This window comes from Phocoena phocoena, chromosome 10, assembly GCF_963924675.1.
Source record: "Phocoena phocoena chromosome 10, mPhoPho1.1, whole genome shotgun sequence".
Lineage (NCBI taxonomy): Eukaryota > Metazoa > Chordata > Mammalia > Artiodactyla > Phocoenidae > Phocoena > Phocoena phocoena.
The window spans coordinates 535,768-550,790 of NC_089228.1; the positions used below are offsets into that span (position 1 = coordinate 535,768).

Sequence of the window (15,023 nt, forward strand, 5' to 3'; positions counted from 1 at the left end):
TTTTGGGACACACACAACAAAAACTGAGTGGTGATCACGTGAGGACACACGGAGAAGTCGGCCGTCTACACGCCCAGGAGACAGGCCTCAGAGGAGAGCAATCTACTCACACTTCTATCTCAGGGGTCTGGTCTCCAGAGGCGAGAGAAACCCCACCTAGTGGCACTTTGTTATGGCAGCCCTAGCAGACTAAGGAACTCTATACTCACTACAGAAACTGAATCCACGATGTATAAACTTCCCATAAGTTAACTCCAGACCCAGGTGACTTCACTGGTAGAGTCTATGCAACACTTAAGAAATAACACTAAGGACTTCCCTGGTGGCGCAGTGGTTGAGAAGCCGCCTGCCAATGCAGGGGACACGGGTTCGAGCCCTGCTTCAGGAAGATCCCACATGCCCAAGAGCAACTGAGCCCGTGCGCCACAACTATTGAACCTGAGCTCTAGAGTCCATGAGCCACAAATACTGAGCCCACGTGACACAACTACTGAAGCCCGCGCGTCTAGAGCCCGTGCTCCGCAACGAGAGAAGCCACCACAATGAGAAGCCCGCACACCGCAATGAAGAGTAGCCCCCGCTCGCCACAACTTAGAGAAAACCTGTGCGCAACGAAGACCCAGTGCAGCCAAAAATAAATAAAATAAATCAATATTTTTTTTAAAAAAAGAAATAACATTAATGATACACAAACTCTCCGGGACACAGAAGAGGGACCACGTCCCAAGTCCTTTGTAGAAGGCCGGCACAATCACCTGACACAGCATCAAACAAGGGCCGGAAAAGAAAAGAAAATGAGAAGCCAGCACTCCTCGGGAACACAGATGCAAAACCCTTAACAGATGTCAGCAAGTAAAATAGAGCAACGTGAAAAAAGTGGGCTTTGTCCCCAAAATACAAATCTGGTTTAACATACAAAAATCAATCAGTGTAATTGACCACATTAACAGAATAAAGGAGGAAACAACTTAGTCATCCCAATAGATGTGGGGACAGCATTTGACAAAACTGAACCCCCGCTGAGGATTTTAATAAAGTCCTCAGCACACGCAGAATGAAAGAGCGCTTCCCCAGCCTGATAAAAGGCACCTGCAAAACCCGAGAGCTCACATCCCAGCTGTGATGAAAGACGGCCTCACCGCTGAGATGGGGGACCCCCACAATTTCCATTCAACACTGTTGTGGATGTCTTAATCAGTGTAACAAGGCAAGAAAAAGAAATAAAAGCACACAGACTGGAAAGAAGAAAGAAAACTGGTGTTTTACGCAGGACAAATCCTAAGGAGGTCAATATACAAAAATCATTTGTATTTCTATGTACTACCTACTAACCACTGAAAATTTAAAGTTTAAAATACCATTTACGGTAGCTTAAAAATATGAGATACTTAGAGATAAATTTGACAAAATACATGAAAGACCTCTAGAGCAAAATGACAAAAAGCTGCTGAGAGAAACTAAAGAACTCGCAAATAAATGGAAACATGTATGAGGTTCGTGTACTGGAAAAATCAATGTTGTTAAGATGTCAGTTCTCGCAAATTCATCTACATAAGCAATACCATCTCAATCAAAATCCCAGCAGGACTTTTTTTTTTTTTTAACGAATTGGAAACATGGATGGACCTAGAGCTTTTCATACTAAGCGAAGTAAGTCAAAGACAAGTATATGATATCACTTATATGTGGAATCTAAAAAAATGATACAAATGAACTTATTCACAAAACAGAAGCAGACTCACAGACGTAGAAAACAAACTTATGGTTACCAAAGGGGAAAAGGTGGGGAGGATAAACTAGGAGCTTGGGATTAACAGGCACACACTACTATGTATAAAGTAGATGATCAACAAGGACCTGCTGTAGAGCACAGGGAGCTGTATTCAGTATATTGTATTACCTATAATTGGAAAAACATCTGAAAAAGAACACACACACACACACACACACACACACACATATATCTGAATCACTTTGCTGTACACCTGAAACTAACACAACATTAGTTGTAAAGTAAATCAGTTATACTTCAATAAAAAAATTTCATATGGAAAGGCCTTATGCAAAGTTAGAGAGCCTACCCTCCCTGGTCTAGTACTTACTATAAAGCTTCAATGACCAAAACAGGTCAGAGAGGACAGAAACAGACCCACAGTTAAACATCACATGATCACAAAGGCACCAAAGCAACTCAATGGACAAAGAGAAGTCTTTTCACAGATGGCTCTGGGTATCAACACGGAAGAAAAAGAACCTCAATTCCTACCTCACACTGTAAACAAAAATTGGTTCAAGATGAATTACAGGCTTAAACATAAAAGATAAAGCTATAAAGCTTCAGGAAGAAAATGTAGAATATCTTCACAACCTCTGGGCAGAGCACGCAGAGAACTTTAATCATAAAACAAAAATCTGATGAATTGAACTTCAGCAAAAATTTAAAACTATTGCTCATCAAAAGATGCCATAAAAAACTAAATGGGCAACTAGGTGGGAAGAAATATTCACACACACACATCTGAAAAAGGAATGTACCCACAACACACACAGAACTCCTGCAATTCCAAATAAAATTCAATAACCCAACCAAAAATGCGCCAAAGACTCAAACAGACACTTGATAAGGGAAAATATTTAAACAGCCAAAAAACACATGAGAAGTTGCCAAACATCACTGTAGTCACTAGGAAGATGCAAGCTAAACCTATAACAAGATTCCACTACACATGCACTGGAGCGGCTTAAACAAAAAAGTCGACAACCCCAAATGTTGGTGAGGCTACAGGACAACCACAACTCATGCATCCTTGGTGGGAATATAGATTGAGACAATCATTTGGAAGCTGTCTGGCAGCTTCCCCAAAAGTTAAACACAGGAAGTCCCCAATGACCAAGCAATTTCACTGCTAGGTATTTACCCACAAGAAAGGAAAGCGTGTGTCCACAGAAGGCCTCACGTAAGAACCTTCACAGAGTTTTCGTCACAAGAACCCAGGGGCAAACAGCCTGGCATCCCTCCACAGGAAAGTGACCTGTGGTACATTCAGACAATTCATATGGTGAAAAGAGCCAGCCACTGATACACGCCACATGGATGGATCCCGAGTCAGACCCCGAGGAGCACGTACCACGTGGCTCCACATCGTGACATCTAAATAGGAACAGCTGGTCTCTGGTGACAGACCAGATCAGGGTTGCTTGGGGTAAGGTACTGGGAAGGGGTGCGAGACAGCTTTCCGACTCCACAGAAATGCTCTGTTACTCTCAAAGGAGTGTGCATTACAGAAACATGTACACTTGTCAAAGCCAATTGAACTGTGTATATCACTACATGTAAATGATACATCATTACAAAAATAAACAATTCACAATTTTAAATATTTTGCACAACTTTATACCAATACATTTGATAACTTAGATGAAACAGACTAATTCTGAGACAATATAACAAATCAAAAGTTGATATAGAAAACAGTAGAAAGCTTTAAAAGGTCCATTGACTGTTAAAGAAAATTGAATATATCTTCACTGAACATTCTAGGCCCTGGTGGTTGCATCAGTGAATTCTATCAAACATACAAAGAACTAATTCTAGTATTACTAAATGCTTCCAGAGAACAGAAAAAGAAGGAACATATTCCAAACATCTTTCATGAGCTAGAATAACTTTGATACCAAAATCTGAAAAGTTCAGTACGTGAAAGGAAAATTATAAGCCAATACAATTCTTGAATATAGATGCAAAAATTCTAAATAACCAAATCCAACAATATATAAAAAGGACCATTACCAAGTTGGGTTTATCAGGAATACAAAGTTGACTGAACATTAGAAAACCAATGTAATTCAACACACTAACAGGTTAAAGAAAAAAAAATCATTAACAGCTACAAAAGAAACAATCTTTTAAAACAAACAAACAAACAAAACCCAAATAACAAATGAAACCGCTAAGCAAACGAGAAATAGAAAATGATTTCTTTAGCGTGATTAAGAATATCTACCCAAACCCTATGGAACACCTTACTCTATAACCATGAAACAGTGAAAGCCTTCCTTCCGACCCTGAGAACAGACAGGAGCACCTGGCTCTGCATTTCTTGTTAACACTGCACTGGAGGCCACGGCTGGTGCCCTTGTGCAAGAAAAAGGAGGAAAGGGAAACAGTCGAAAGGAGGAAGCAACACCCTCGATATGAACATGTACAAAGAAGACCCCACAAAGTCTAAGGATACATAACCAAATATGTACACAAAGTCTAAGGATACATAACCAAATATGACTTTAGCAAGCTTACTGAATACTACGTCAAATCACACAAATCAGCTGCATTTCTATATATCAGCAACAAACAGTGAAAGACAATGACATTGTTTTCATAAAACATCGTTTGTAACTATACAGAAATATGTAAGTACCTAGCAATAAATCTAACGGAAGACCTTCTTGATGTCTACAGAGAAATGTACTAAATTTGCTGGGAACTATGACAGACGGCTTAAGTCAAAGGACAGATATACCATGTTCATGGACTGGGAGAATGGACACTGCAAAGAAGTCCAGTGTTTCCAACTGGTTACGCATCCACCGCAATCCTAATCGAAATCTGAACAGAGGCTGATTTTTATTTTTGTTTTTGTTTTACATATTTTTGGCGTTGGTGAGCCTCTCCACGTTATCTACTTTTAATTGAAAAGAATCATGTTATAAGAGTGTGTAAAACTGTAAGTGTACAGTTTACGTTAAAGGTATAAACTACAGTTTACAAAAGAAATGGTCTCTAAATAGCATCAGTTTAAATTAGAATTGTTGCCACCCAAAAGTCCAGGGACTAGTCACACTGGAGATTTTACATTGTTTTTGAAAATATCTTTACTGTTGTTTTGATTATAAAGTATATTCAATGTTTATTGCAAAATATTCAAATGCAGGAATGTATAAGACATCTAATTCCCCAGAAGTAAGCACTAAAAGCAGGTATACCTGCTTCCAGATTTTGTTCTCTGCATAGTCACACACACACGTATATTACCATCATATGCTTCCTGTGCCACTGAAAACTATCAAATGTCAACAGCACAACCAGCTTCCATATGTATCAGACTCTCACGAAGAATCAAGAAAAGAGTCAATGCTGGTATAATTTTCCCCTAAGTTTCATCTGCACTAACTTATGAGCGCGTTCATCCACCCACCGCTCACACGACAGAAACTCACCGTGTTGTAAAGGCCCTCAATGATCTCTGTTCCTTCCGTAGATTTAGCCACTACCTTCAGCTTCCCGGGTGACCCCTTCTCCAACTGCTGAACCTGGTGAGGAGGAACAGCGCAAGGATTATCTCTACAGGTGACAGAAAATAGGTGGACCACAGGGTGTGTGTATGTTTAGGTGTTTGGACAGAGAAAAGAGGGCCGTCCCAAGGGACAATGTGGAAGAGAGATAAGTTGCTGGGTTAGCTGGGGACAACAGAAGGGGAGCCACAGAGGGATGCTTTCCAGGCACTGACTTAACAGATGGCGTGTTCCAGGGGACCACTTCCCGAGCACTGAGACAGGCCGGAAACACAGCAGGGAGTACATTTGGTGGGGAAATCAAGAGCTTTATTTCATCTTGTTAAATTTAAAATGCTTGAGAGGAATTCACGTGGAGATGCCCAGCAGGCGGCTGCATAAATGGGTGCGGAGTTGGGGAGGATGCCTGAGCAGAGGCCTCAGCACTGAGACGGGACGTGCGGCCGGGGGAGGGACGGTGAGGGGGAAGGGGAGGAGGGGGAGGGGGCGGCCGGGCGCCGAGACCGGGGTGGGAGCCCCATCTTCAGGGTCCCTGGCGAGCAGAGTTAACGAGGGCAACAGGAAAGCGCAGGAGCGGGGAGGGCGAGGCGACAGCGAAGGCTGGCAGGTGCTGGGAACTCACCTCCATGGGCACGAACTTGCGCAGGAATCGGACGCCCAGCTGCTGCATGGAGGAAGCCACCTTCTCGGCCATCTCCTGGTCGAAGCCCCGCAGGAGCTGCGAGCTCACCATGACCGTGACCTCCAGGCCCAGGCCGGCCAGGAAGCCTGCGCACTCCAGTGCCACGGAGGATGCGCCCACCACCAGGGTCGCGCCCGGGCAGTAGGGCAGAGAGAAGAGGTCATCGCTGCAAAGAGAGAAGGGGTTTCCGGGCGGGATGGTGCCATGCGGGGCCAGAACGAACAGGCGCTGAAGGGGACAGACAGCCCGTGGCATGCGTGTCCACTGTGGAGGGAGATGTCCAGCCCAGTGTCTCAAAATCAAACTAGTGGGTCACAGGCCAAGATTTTGTAAATAATAAAATGGAATAGAGGGTATTAGACCACATTCTATGTAACAAGAAGAAACACGGCTTTGTCTGGTGTGTGTTCACCTGAGCGACCACACAGTGAAAAACGTATTTGTTAAAGTGCGCCCGCTCAAAAAGGTTTGAAATGCATTGTCCAGCTTTATATGTCGAGGTCGTATGTCCTGCTGCAACCGTCCAATGAGAATTCCTATTACGTGCCAGTATTAGGACAGTTGTGCTTCTCCTGGTCACCTGGTTCATTACTGCCATACAGACACGAAACCCTAAAGCAGTGAAGTAGTCACTGCTTCCCCGTGAGCTCTAGAAATTGTAGAGCCAAATCCCAGACCCGTTCCCAGAGCACCTACCAGGAGACCTGCAGCACACCTGTGTGCATCTGTGACCTTATTATTTACTGAGCCTACGGTCTCTGTGCTCCATTATGTTAACTACCTAGCTTTGCATTGTATGTACTTTGATTTGTCATTAGTTCAAATCTTTTGTGAAATAAGACAGGGAGTAAATAAACTGGAGACACAGAAACGTACTATTTACAACTTACAGTTAGATGGCCTAGTTAATCTTACCTGGTAATACAGTATTCTTTATCTCCTTGGATTCCCAAATAGCGCGGCCTTTCGCCTGTTGCTATGACAAATTTTGCTGCAGTATAATACGTTTCCTGTCCTTTTCCATTGGTTGCCTTGAAAAGAGCAAAGCAAACTTCACTTTTCATCAAACACCACAGAATATCAGACACCCGGGACGCAGTAGTTACCACAGATCTTCCTGTCAGCGGGAACACACATGCAAAGATAGTAACGCACTGTGATAACCTCCTGCACAGAAAACAGGCGTGTTCACAGCCCGGGCACTACGGCCGCGGTGCGGGGCAGTGGGGGACTGGAAGGCCAGTCAGGGCGGCCGCGTGGGTGACTGGAGAGAGGACAGAGCGTGGCCAAGTGCGCAGGCCGAAGAGCAGCTGGCATCTGGGGAGCAGCCAGTGCCGGGAAGGAACAGGGAAAGAGGGCGCCCACTCTGAAGACCCTTGGGCGCCGTCCCGAAATCCAGGCTCTGCGGAATCCACAAAGCTGTTCATTGTTTGTTTATTTTCAATTACACAAGTAAATCATAAATCCATTTTCATTAGAAAACTAAAAAACAGTGGGATGGAGGGAGGGCAGCCTGGAGGAGGGTCCTGAACAGAACAGCCAGGCTGCGGCGGGGAGGAGGCAGGCAGGTGACGGCCTGAGAAACAAGCCCCCCGACTGGAGCTCCCGCCCCGGCCTCCTGTGGCCATGTGAGGTTCTCAGCTCTCAACACACCACTGACACCTTTCTAGAGACAACAGGTGACCACAAAAGGCCCTCAAGTCCTGTCCAGGCCATCGAGTACTCTGCCACCAAAGCAGAGGACAGAGGTGGAGCAGGTGTTGAGGATGGTATCGGAACGTCTCTCACACTCCAGTTAAATGTTTGTGATCACCGACAGTCTCATTCTCCGTAAGTACTGATCTTACAACACACAAATATTACAAATATAAATGTATAAAATACACTAATTCTGATACTACTTTTACTAGTGCTTTTTTTTTTTTGCGATACGCGGGCCTCTCACTGTTATGGCCTCTCCCGTTGCGGAGCACAGGCTCCGGACGCGCAGGCTCAGCGGCCATGGCTCACGGGCCCAGCCGCTCCGCGGCACGTGGGATCTTCCCGGACCGGGGCACGAACCCGCGTCCCCTGCATCGGCAGGCGGACTCTCAACCACTGCGCCACCAGGGAAGCCCTACTAGTGCTTTTATGAATAATACGTACCGGAGTTCTAGTTGAGGTTTCATTTTAAAAAAGAATTGCACTCCTAAAATTTTGATCTTTTTAGAATTTTGAACTCTGAACTGTTTAAACATTTTCTCTTTTAAGATGGCAATGAAACCGAAAGGCAAATAAGTTAAAACTGAGAATTCTTTAAAAGGCAATGTCTCCACTTTAGCCAGACGTGGAGTCAACGAACACTGGGGAAAGCACACGCGTGCACGGCTGTGTACACGCACACCAGCTGCAGCCCTCAACACGCAACACGGAGTATGGGTTCACGGCAGGCATGGCAGAAGCAAGGAAAGCAACGAACGGGACAAAACGCCCCAACAGACCTTGATTTTATGGTGTTCAACAAATTCCCCGTAGGAGTTGACGTAGGCCACCGCCTTCTCCCTCAGAGCCCGCTGGTAGCTCCGGTTCAGAGAGCCGACGTGCTTCTGAATGGCTTCGGTCATGGTCTCCCAGTTGTGCTTCACTGAGGAGAAATCACCAGGGGGTGTGAAGGGGCTGCACTGTCACGGGTAAGTCACAGGTACACGCGAGCCACCCTATCTATCGCTTCAAGAGTCAAGAAGTGAACAGAAGATAACCAGCAACTGAAACCTTTATGATGCCCAGACATCATGTCACCCTTCCTAGGACCTCCGTGGACAAGTCTCCTGAGATTTTGCAGTCCCGATGGCCATTCTGGTTACTGCGTTCCCAGACCCCATGCCCACGGCCCCAGGGGGTTTCGACCAGCAATGATGACCATGTCTACACAGCTCACATGGTGTGGGGCAAGCTGCTTCCTGCCCTGTGTCCTACCTCAAGGGCCACCTTCGCCACCTCCACGGCTCAAGGCTCCTAAGTGCCCTTCAGGTTGATGCTGGAAACCTCAGCACCAATTACGGGCACTAAGCCGCTCCCCTCCCCCTCCGCTCTCCCTCCCCCAGCAGGCTGTGCTGCTCCAGGGCAGGAGTGACAGTTTCCTCATCTCATCTCTGCATCCCCAGAGCCTCACCAAGGGCAGGAGTGACAGCTTCCTCATCTCATCTCTGCATCCCCAGAGCCTCACCAAGGGCAGGAGTGACAGTTTCCTCATCTCTGCATCCTCAGAGCCTCACCAATAGGTGCTTTGCAGATTTTTTTTTTCTTGGCCACACCGCACGGCATGCGGAATCTAGTTCCCCAACCAGGGATCGAACCCGCATCCCCTGCAGTGGAAGTGCAGCGTCCTAACCACTGGACCACCAGGGAAGTCCCACCAATAGATTTTTATTGGTGAATTTGTTTTCCATTAACCAAAGACATACATAAACACTGATATAAAAGAAAATGTCCTCACAGTAATGGATAAAATCCACACAATGACCCTTGCTATTCTGTTTTCTTTATACTTGAAAGAAATCTGAAAATAGTAACTATTCCCTCTCACACTCTGCTAAGGGTTTGGAATGGCCGAGGCTGCAACAACTCCCTCCCTAAGCACTAAGGCCCACGAAAGCAGGTTTCAACTGACCACCTTTGAGTTCTCTGGGCCTGGCTGGCACACGGTGGGCTCTTCACAAGTGTTTATTAAACTAATTTAAAACTGAACTACAGGGGCTTCCCTGGCGGTCCAGGGGTTAGGACTCCACGCTCTCACTGCCGAGGGCCCACGTTCGATCCCTGGTCGGGGAGCTAAGATCCCACAAGCTGCACGGCACAGCCAAAAAAGCCCATAAAACTAAACTACAGCAATGTAAATAGCACGGATTTCCAAGGAACTCGCTCTTTCTTCTTTTCTCCCAACGTCTCTCTTTACACGCTATCACCCACCTTGATGACTGCACTCCCAGCCGAACTTCCTGGAGTCAGTCAGCGCCTGGCCCAAAAGGGCGGCTTGGTGCATCAACTTCTTCGGGACGCAGCCGACATTCACACAAGTGCCAGCGACACCTGAGAGAGAAAGTCACAGTTGTAACGTTGTGTGTGTGTGTGTGTGCGCGTGCGTGTGCGCGTGCGTGTGTGCGCGTGCGTGTGCGTGTGTGTGCGTGTGGTTTTGCGCACGTGCAGAGTGGGTGGTATTAAAATGTGGAAATGACAAACTTGACGGTCATGGGGTCACCATCACACCCCACAACAACACGAAATGATTCACCAAACCTGTTGACCGAGGGTCCATGAAGGAGGCCCAGGGATGTGCAAAACATGGACGTGCACGTGAACGGTTTTCTGGGGACAGAGTCTAAAACTTCCACTTGAGTCTGACGTGGTCAGAACCGCGTCAGGTTAATTAGGCCCACGCTGCACTGAGGCCAACACTGCAGCCTCCAGCCTTTGCTTCTGCGAACCTGAGTCCTCCTCGGAGCCAGCACAGGTCCACTGCCAGCTGCCAGGTAACATCTACTCTGGATCCTTCAACAACACGGGGCTAGAAACAGAAGAGCCCTCTGAGAGCACATCTCTCCTGGTGTCCAGGTTAAGCGGGCTCTTTCTGGACAGGGGAGGGGACAGGGCCAGAGGAAGGAAGAAGAAAGACAAGAGTTCCAACCATACGAGCAAAGTTGAGGTGAACTACCTTTAATATATGAAATTCTAGGCTAAATTTTTTTGAGTAAACTTGAACTTTAAAAACCAACTTTCCCGGGGCTTCCCTGGTGGTGCAGAGGTTAAGAATCCGCCTGCCAACGCAGGAGACACGGCTTCAAGCCCTGGTCTGGGAAGATCCCACATGCCGCGGAGCAACGCAGCCCGTGCTCCACAACTACTGAGCCTGCGCTCCAGAGCCCGCGAGCCACAACTACTGAGCCCACGCACCACAACTACTGAAGCCCGCGCGCCTAGAGCCCGTGCTCCGCAACAAGAGAAGCCACCGCAATGAGAAGCCTGCACACCACAACGAAGAGTAGCCCCCGCTCGCCGCAACTAGAGAAAGCCCGCGTGCGGCGATCAAGACCCAACACAGCCAAAAATAAAATCAATAAAATCAATAAAGTAAATGAATTTATTACAAAAAACAAAAACCAACTTTCCCATTTTGTCAGGGTTCCGGCAGGAAACAGGTGACACTCCAGCTGGGGAACTGAGGAGAGGGTAGAAATCATTACAGGGTGTGGCAGGAAGAGCAGTGGGTGCAAGGGGGCCACCACCAGCCCCGTGAAGGGGTAAGCGACGGGGCCAGTGCCACCACCCAAAGCTGGACCACGGGGGAGAACCAGCCTGCAGTGCCCAGCGGGCCTGGAGACCCCGCCCTACGCTTCCTCCTCTGCTCTTCCCGTTACCCCGATGGCCACGCCCCAGCAGAAGCCAGAGGGCATGCGGCCAATCCACCAGTTTGTGGGGAGCGCAGGGTACAGACAACGGGGATGGACCGAAGCATAGGCAGAAAACACCCAGCACAAAAGTTACGCCTTCTACGCTACAGTGAAAAGAGCGTGGACAGGCGAGCACTCTTGTCTACAACAAAGTCCCAGGCTGGGAGCTTGCTGTGCGTTGCATTAAACGGACCTGGGATGACCACACACGCTAAGTCAACTGACCATCCTGCAGCCACTGGGGTCCATGATAAAATCAATGCAGAAACACAGAAAACCATCACGGCCAACTCAGGCGAGCACACGGGGTGCACATACCACTGCGTGACCACAGCAGTGTGAAAACACCCATGCGTGTGTACAAAAATTATTCTGGCAGAAGTTCTGGAATACTGGGGTCACGGAATTTTCCCCTTTCCCACAGTCTTCCTAATTATTTTCCTATTATTCTTCCAGTGTCTCCTCTTGTTAACAGTGTGATTGGAGATTTAGTTTCCTCACCCCTGAAGCAGCTGGGTTATACTCGAGACTGTTGTGAGGACTGAGGGAGGCTGAGCCTACAGAGAACAACCACCGCACGATGGTGGGAAGAGCAGCTCACCCCATGATGTGCCCTGGGGCGACGGGACCACGAGGTCCAGCACCATGACTCTCCTCCCCAAAGCGGCAGCTTCCTACGAAAAAAGCCACAGATAGAGACCTTGTCATTTTCCTGACACTCCCCCGATTTCTCTCTCCCCTAAACGATGACTGTGTCTGTGATGAAACCCAGTTTTTCCTCTTCATTAAACCAGCTGTTACAACCACAGAGGAGACTGGAACATCATAAATGGCTTTTTTTTAAGCAGCAGAAGAAATGCTCACGGCGATCACCAGGAAACTCATCTTCGGGGGTCACTTTCTTCATACCTGAGCACACGAGAGGCCGCCAGAGCCACCACCAATGACAATGAGGTCGTAATCATATGTTGGATCTTCCTGCAGGAGCTTCTGTAATACACCACTCTGATGTGCCTGAGGGGTAACCAAAGGAGAGGACACAGTGTGACTTGTTTTCAAACTTTTTCTTTGTACCCTATGCTTAATCGGCATACATTTCTTTTATAAAAATCTTGGAAACAGTTGACCTACGATCTTTGTAAGTTGGAACTGTCAGTTTACCTGGATGGCATTCAGTTGGGTCCAACTAGTTAGAACGGATGCCAAAGCACATATGTTTTGTTGGTTATCACCCGATAGTGAGGCATGTGTCCAATGATGGGGAGGTCATGGCCTTACATCCATGTCAGACTAGGTCATTTTGTAAGTAGCTCCTCTGCCCTTTTCCGTTTGCTCGTCTCTGCATTCCTCAGACCTTAGTTGTAAAACTGAGAGGTAACATTTAAACTAGCCCCTGATTTCTCTCTACTGAATGCACGCAATACCTCGCCTGACCTGTCGACTCCTTTCCTGGATTAAAAGGAGTAAGAATGAAGGATTAAGTAGGTAAAGAATGACTGACTCTCTATGCCCATCGTCCCCCTTAGTAAATCTGCAGGCGGACCACGTGGGCAAGACGGCACCCAAGGGAAGCTCAGGAGAAGCCGGCAGGTCTGCACACGATGGAGAGATGACGAAGAATCTGACCTCCTGTCTCAATGATTAACTGAGATTATTTCCCCTTTTTCCCTTTAAAAACGATCGTGGCCAAGCAGAATCTTCCAAGTTGGTTTTGGGACATGGGTCCGCCTTCTCCCCAGATGGCTGGCTTTTCTGATTAAAGCAACTTTCCTTTCTACTAACGCTTGCTTCTCGGTATTGGCTTTCGAGTGGCGAGCAGGTAAAGCTGAGTTACAGAATAACTAGGTGCAGTTAAATAGCCAAGCGCCATTGTTCAAGACCCTCTATGTTTTGTCCACCTGTGCTAGTCTTCACCTTGAGAACAATGCTCACGCATGGGCAGCAGGACATGCACTTTGAAGCTTTTCCTGGTTTCTCGTAAACTGACCTAAATCTCGCCACTTCCTATACAACACAAACAACTTGCTTTTTCTGGTCAGGAGGCTGACCCTGCAGCCCATTCTCTTGTCCACCTGGCCCTCCTGGTGGTCAGAAGAAGCTTAGATGAGGTCAGAGGCTCCATATGTGACTAAACAATAGTTCTGTCTGCGCGAAGTCGGCTGCTCAGTCCCAACAAACTGGCTTTAGAACGGGCTCATCCTGGGAGCGCAGTGGAAGTGCCACACGACCACAGACCCAGCAGATGTCTCGTGCATGGTCCCAAAGCCGGTGGCCTCCTGATTCCTAGGGGCCCGTAGGGAAATCCCCCTCCTAAACAGCTGCTGTCCAAGGGAGAGTCTTGCAGTCTCGAAGTAGAACTGACATCTCTACAGCCCCAGACCATGCTCTGACAGCATCTTCCCAGCTAGGACTGGCAAGATCAGCAACTCCAAAGGTGTTTAGAGGCTGTAAACTATGGTACTTACCACCACATGAGTTGGGTTATAGCTTCTAGGACACACAGAGCAGGCTGTTACTAGAGAACAATGCCAATCCCAGGTTAACATACAACGTAGACAATCTTTTCTCCCGACAAAAATATAATTCTTAATTGAAATCTAAATATAAGTATTTAATCAATCACGGATTATTACCATTTGCATAATACATAAAGGATACAAGAGCAGAATTTTAATAAAAGCAAACACCTAGTTAAAATACAGACCTTATTTAATAAATAACAATTTTGATCTATCTCTACTTAACTGAATGATTCCTGTTCATTTCTGCGTTCTAGGAATCAAACAAGCAAAGCTTTGCGAAGCTCGCGGGGTCAGCAGCCTTGGTAGGAGTCCTGTGCACCCTGGACCAGAACGTTAGTGCTGATCTCATTTCACTAAACCTTGAGGAGGGAAGGGGCCTTGTTTCTGCCCCATCAGGAGGAAGAGAGCAGCGCCGCTGACCTGTCTGTCCTGCAGCCTCACTCAAAACCTCCTCCTCAGCTTCTGAAGTTTGAATTCATAGAAAAGCTAATTTCCATTAGAGCAATCAAGATTCTCTGATAACCATCCTACAGGCTTTTGATTTTACAAGCTCCAAAAGACACAAATGAATAGACTTCTAAAAACCATCTCCTCCCCCTTTTAACAATTTTTTTAAGACAAAATTTGAACAAACAGCATTCCAGAACACACGACACCATCATTACCTGGAAAGTTCGGTCACATCCGCCCACGTGCACTTTATTCACAAAGATACTGGGCACGGTCCTCTGATTAGTGATCTCCGACAGCACCTCTTGAACACTGGCCCCATCGTCTAAGGAATAAAAGATTAAATATGTAAAACACTGCAAAGGTTCTAAGCCTTTGTGAGCTGAGCTGCAGTGTTAGGGTACTCAGACACCCACGTTTGCACACCCACAGAGGTCAGCACGTCATACAACTTTATAAATGATGACTCGACAGGGGAAAACACTCAGGTGTCCAAAAGGAGCCTTAAAGAATAAAGACCAGTCTACTGACTCCTTTTAAAATAAACACTTCTAGATTAGAATTTGATTTATGATCCAATGAGTAGGCAGAGACAGATAAGAATCCACTTTAAAGAGCAAACGTAAAACACAATCCACCTTAACAGTGGTA

The 15,023-nt window shown here is 46.8% G+C and overlaps 1 protein-coding gene across 1 annotated transcript in view; it reads right to left on the reverse strand.

Annotated features, from left to right (window-relative positions):
• TXNRD3 (thioredoxin reductase 3) overlaps positions 1 to 15,023 on the reverse strand; it is a 40,756-nt gene that overhangs the window by 11,713 nt on the left and 14,020 nt on the right. Inside the window, exons 3-10 of the mRNA XM_065885430.1 lie at positions 14,588 to 14,697; positions 12,310 to 12,414; positions 12,002 to 12,074; positions 9,923 to 10,042; positions 8,455 to 8,597; positions 6,890 to 7,005; positions 5,915 to 6,140; positions 5,218 to 5,310 (exon numbers count right to left, since the gene is read on the reverse strand). Of these exons, the coding sequence (XP_065741502.1) occupies positions 5,218 to 5,310; positions 5,915 to 6,140; positions 6,890 to 7,005; positions 8,455 to 8,597; positions 9,923 to 10,042; positions 12,002 to 12,047 (744 nt within the window). The 5' untranslated portion in view covers positions 12,048 to 12,074; positions 12,310 to 12,414; positions 14,588 to 14,697. The remainder of the gene's footprint in view (positions 1 to 5,217; positions 5,311 to 5,914; positions 6,141 to 6,889; positions 7,006 to 8,454; positions 8,598 to 9,922; positions 10,043 to 12,001; positions 12,075 to 12,309; positions 12,415 to 14,587; positions 14,698 to 15,023) is intronic.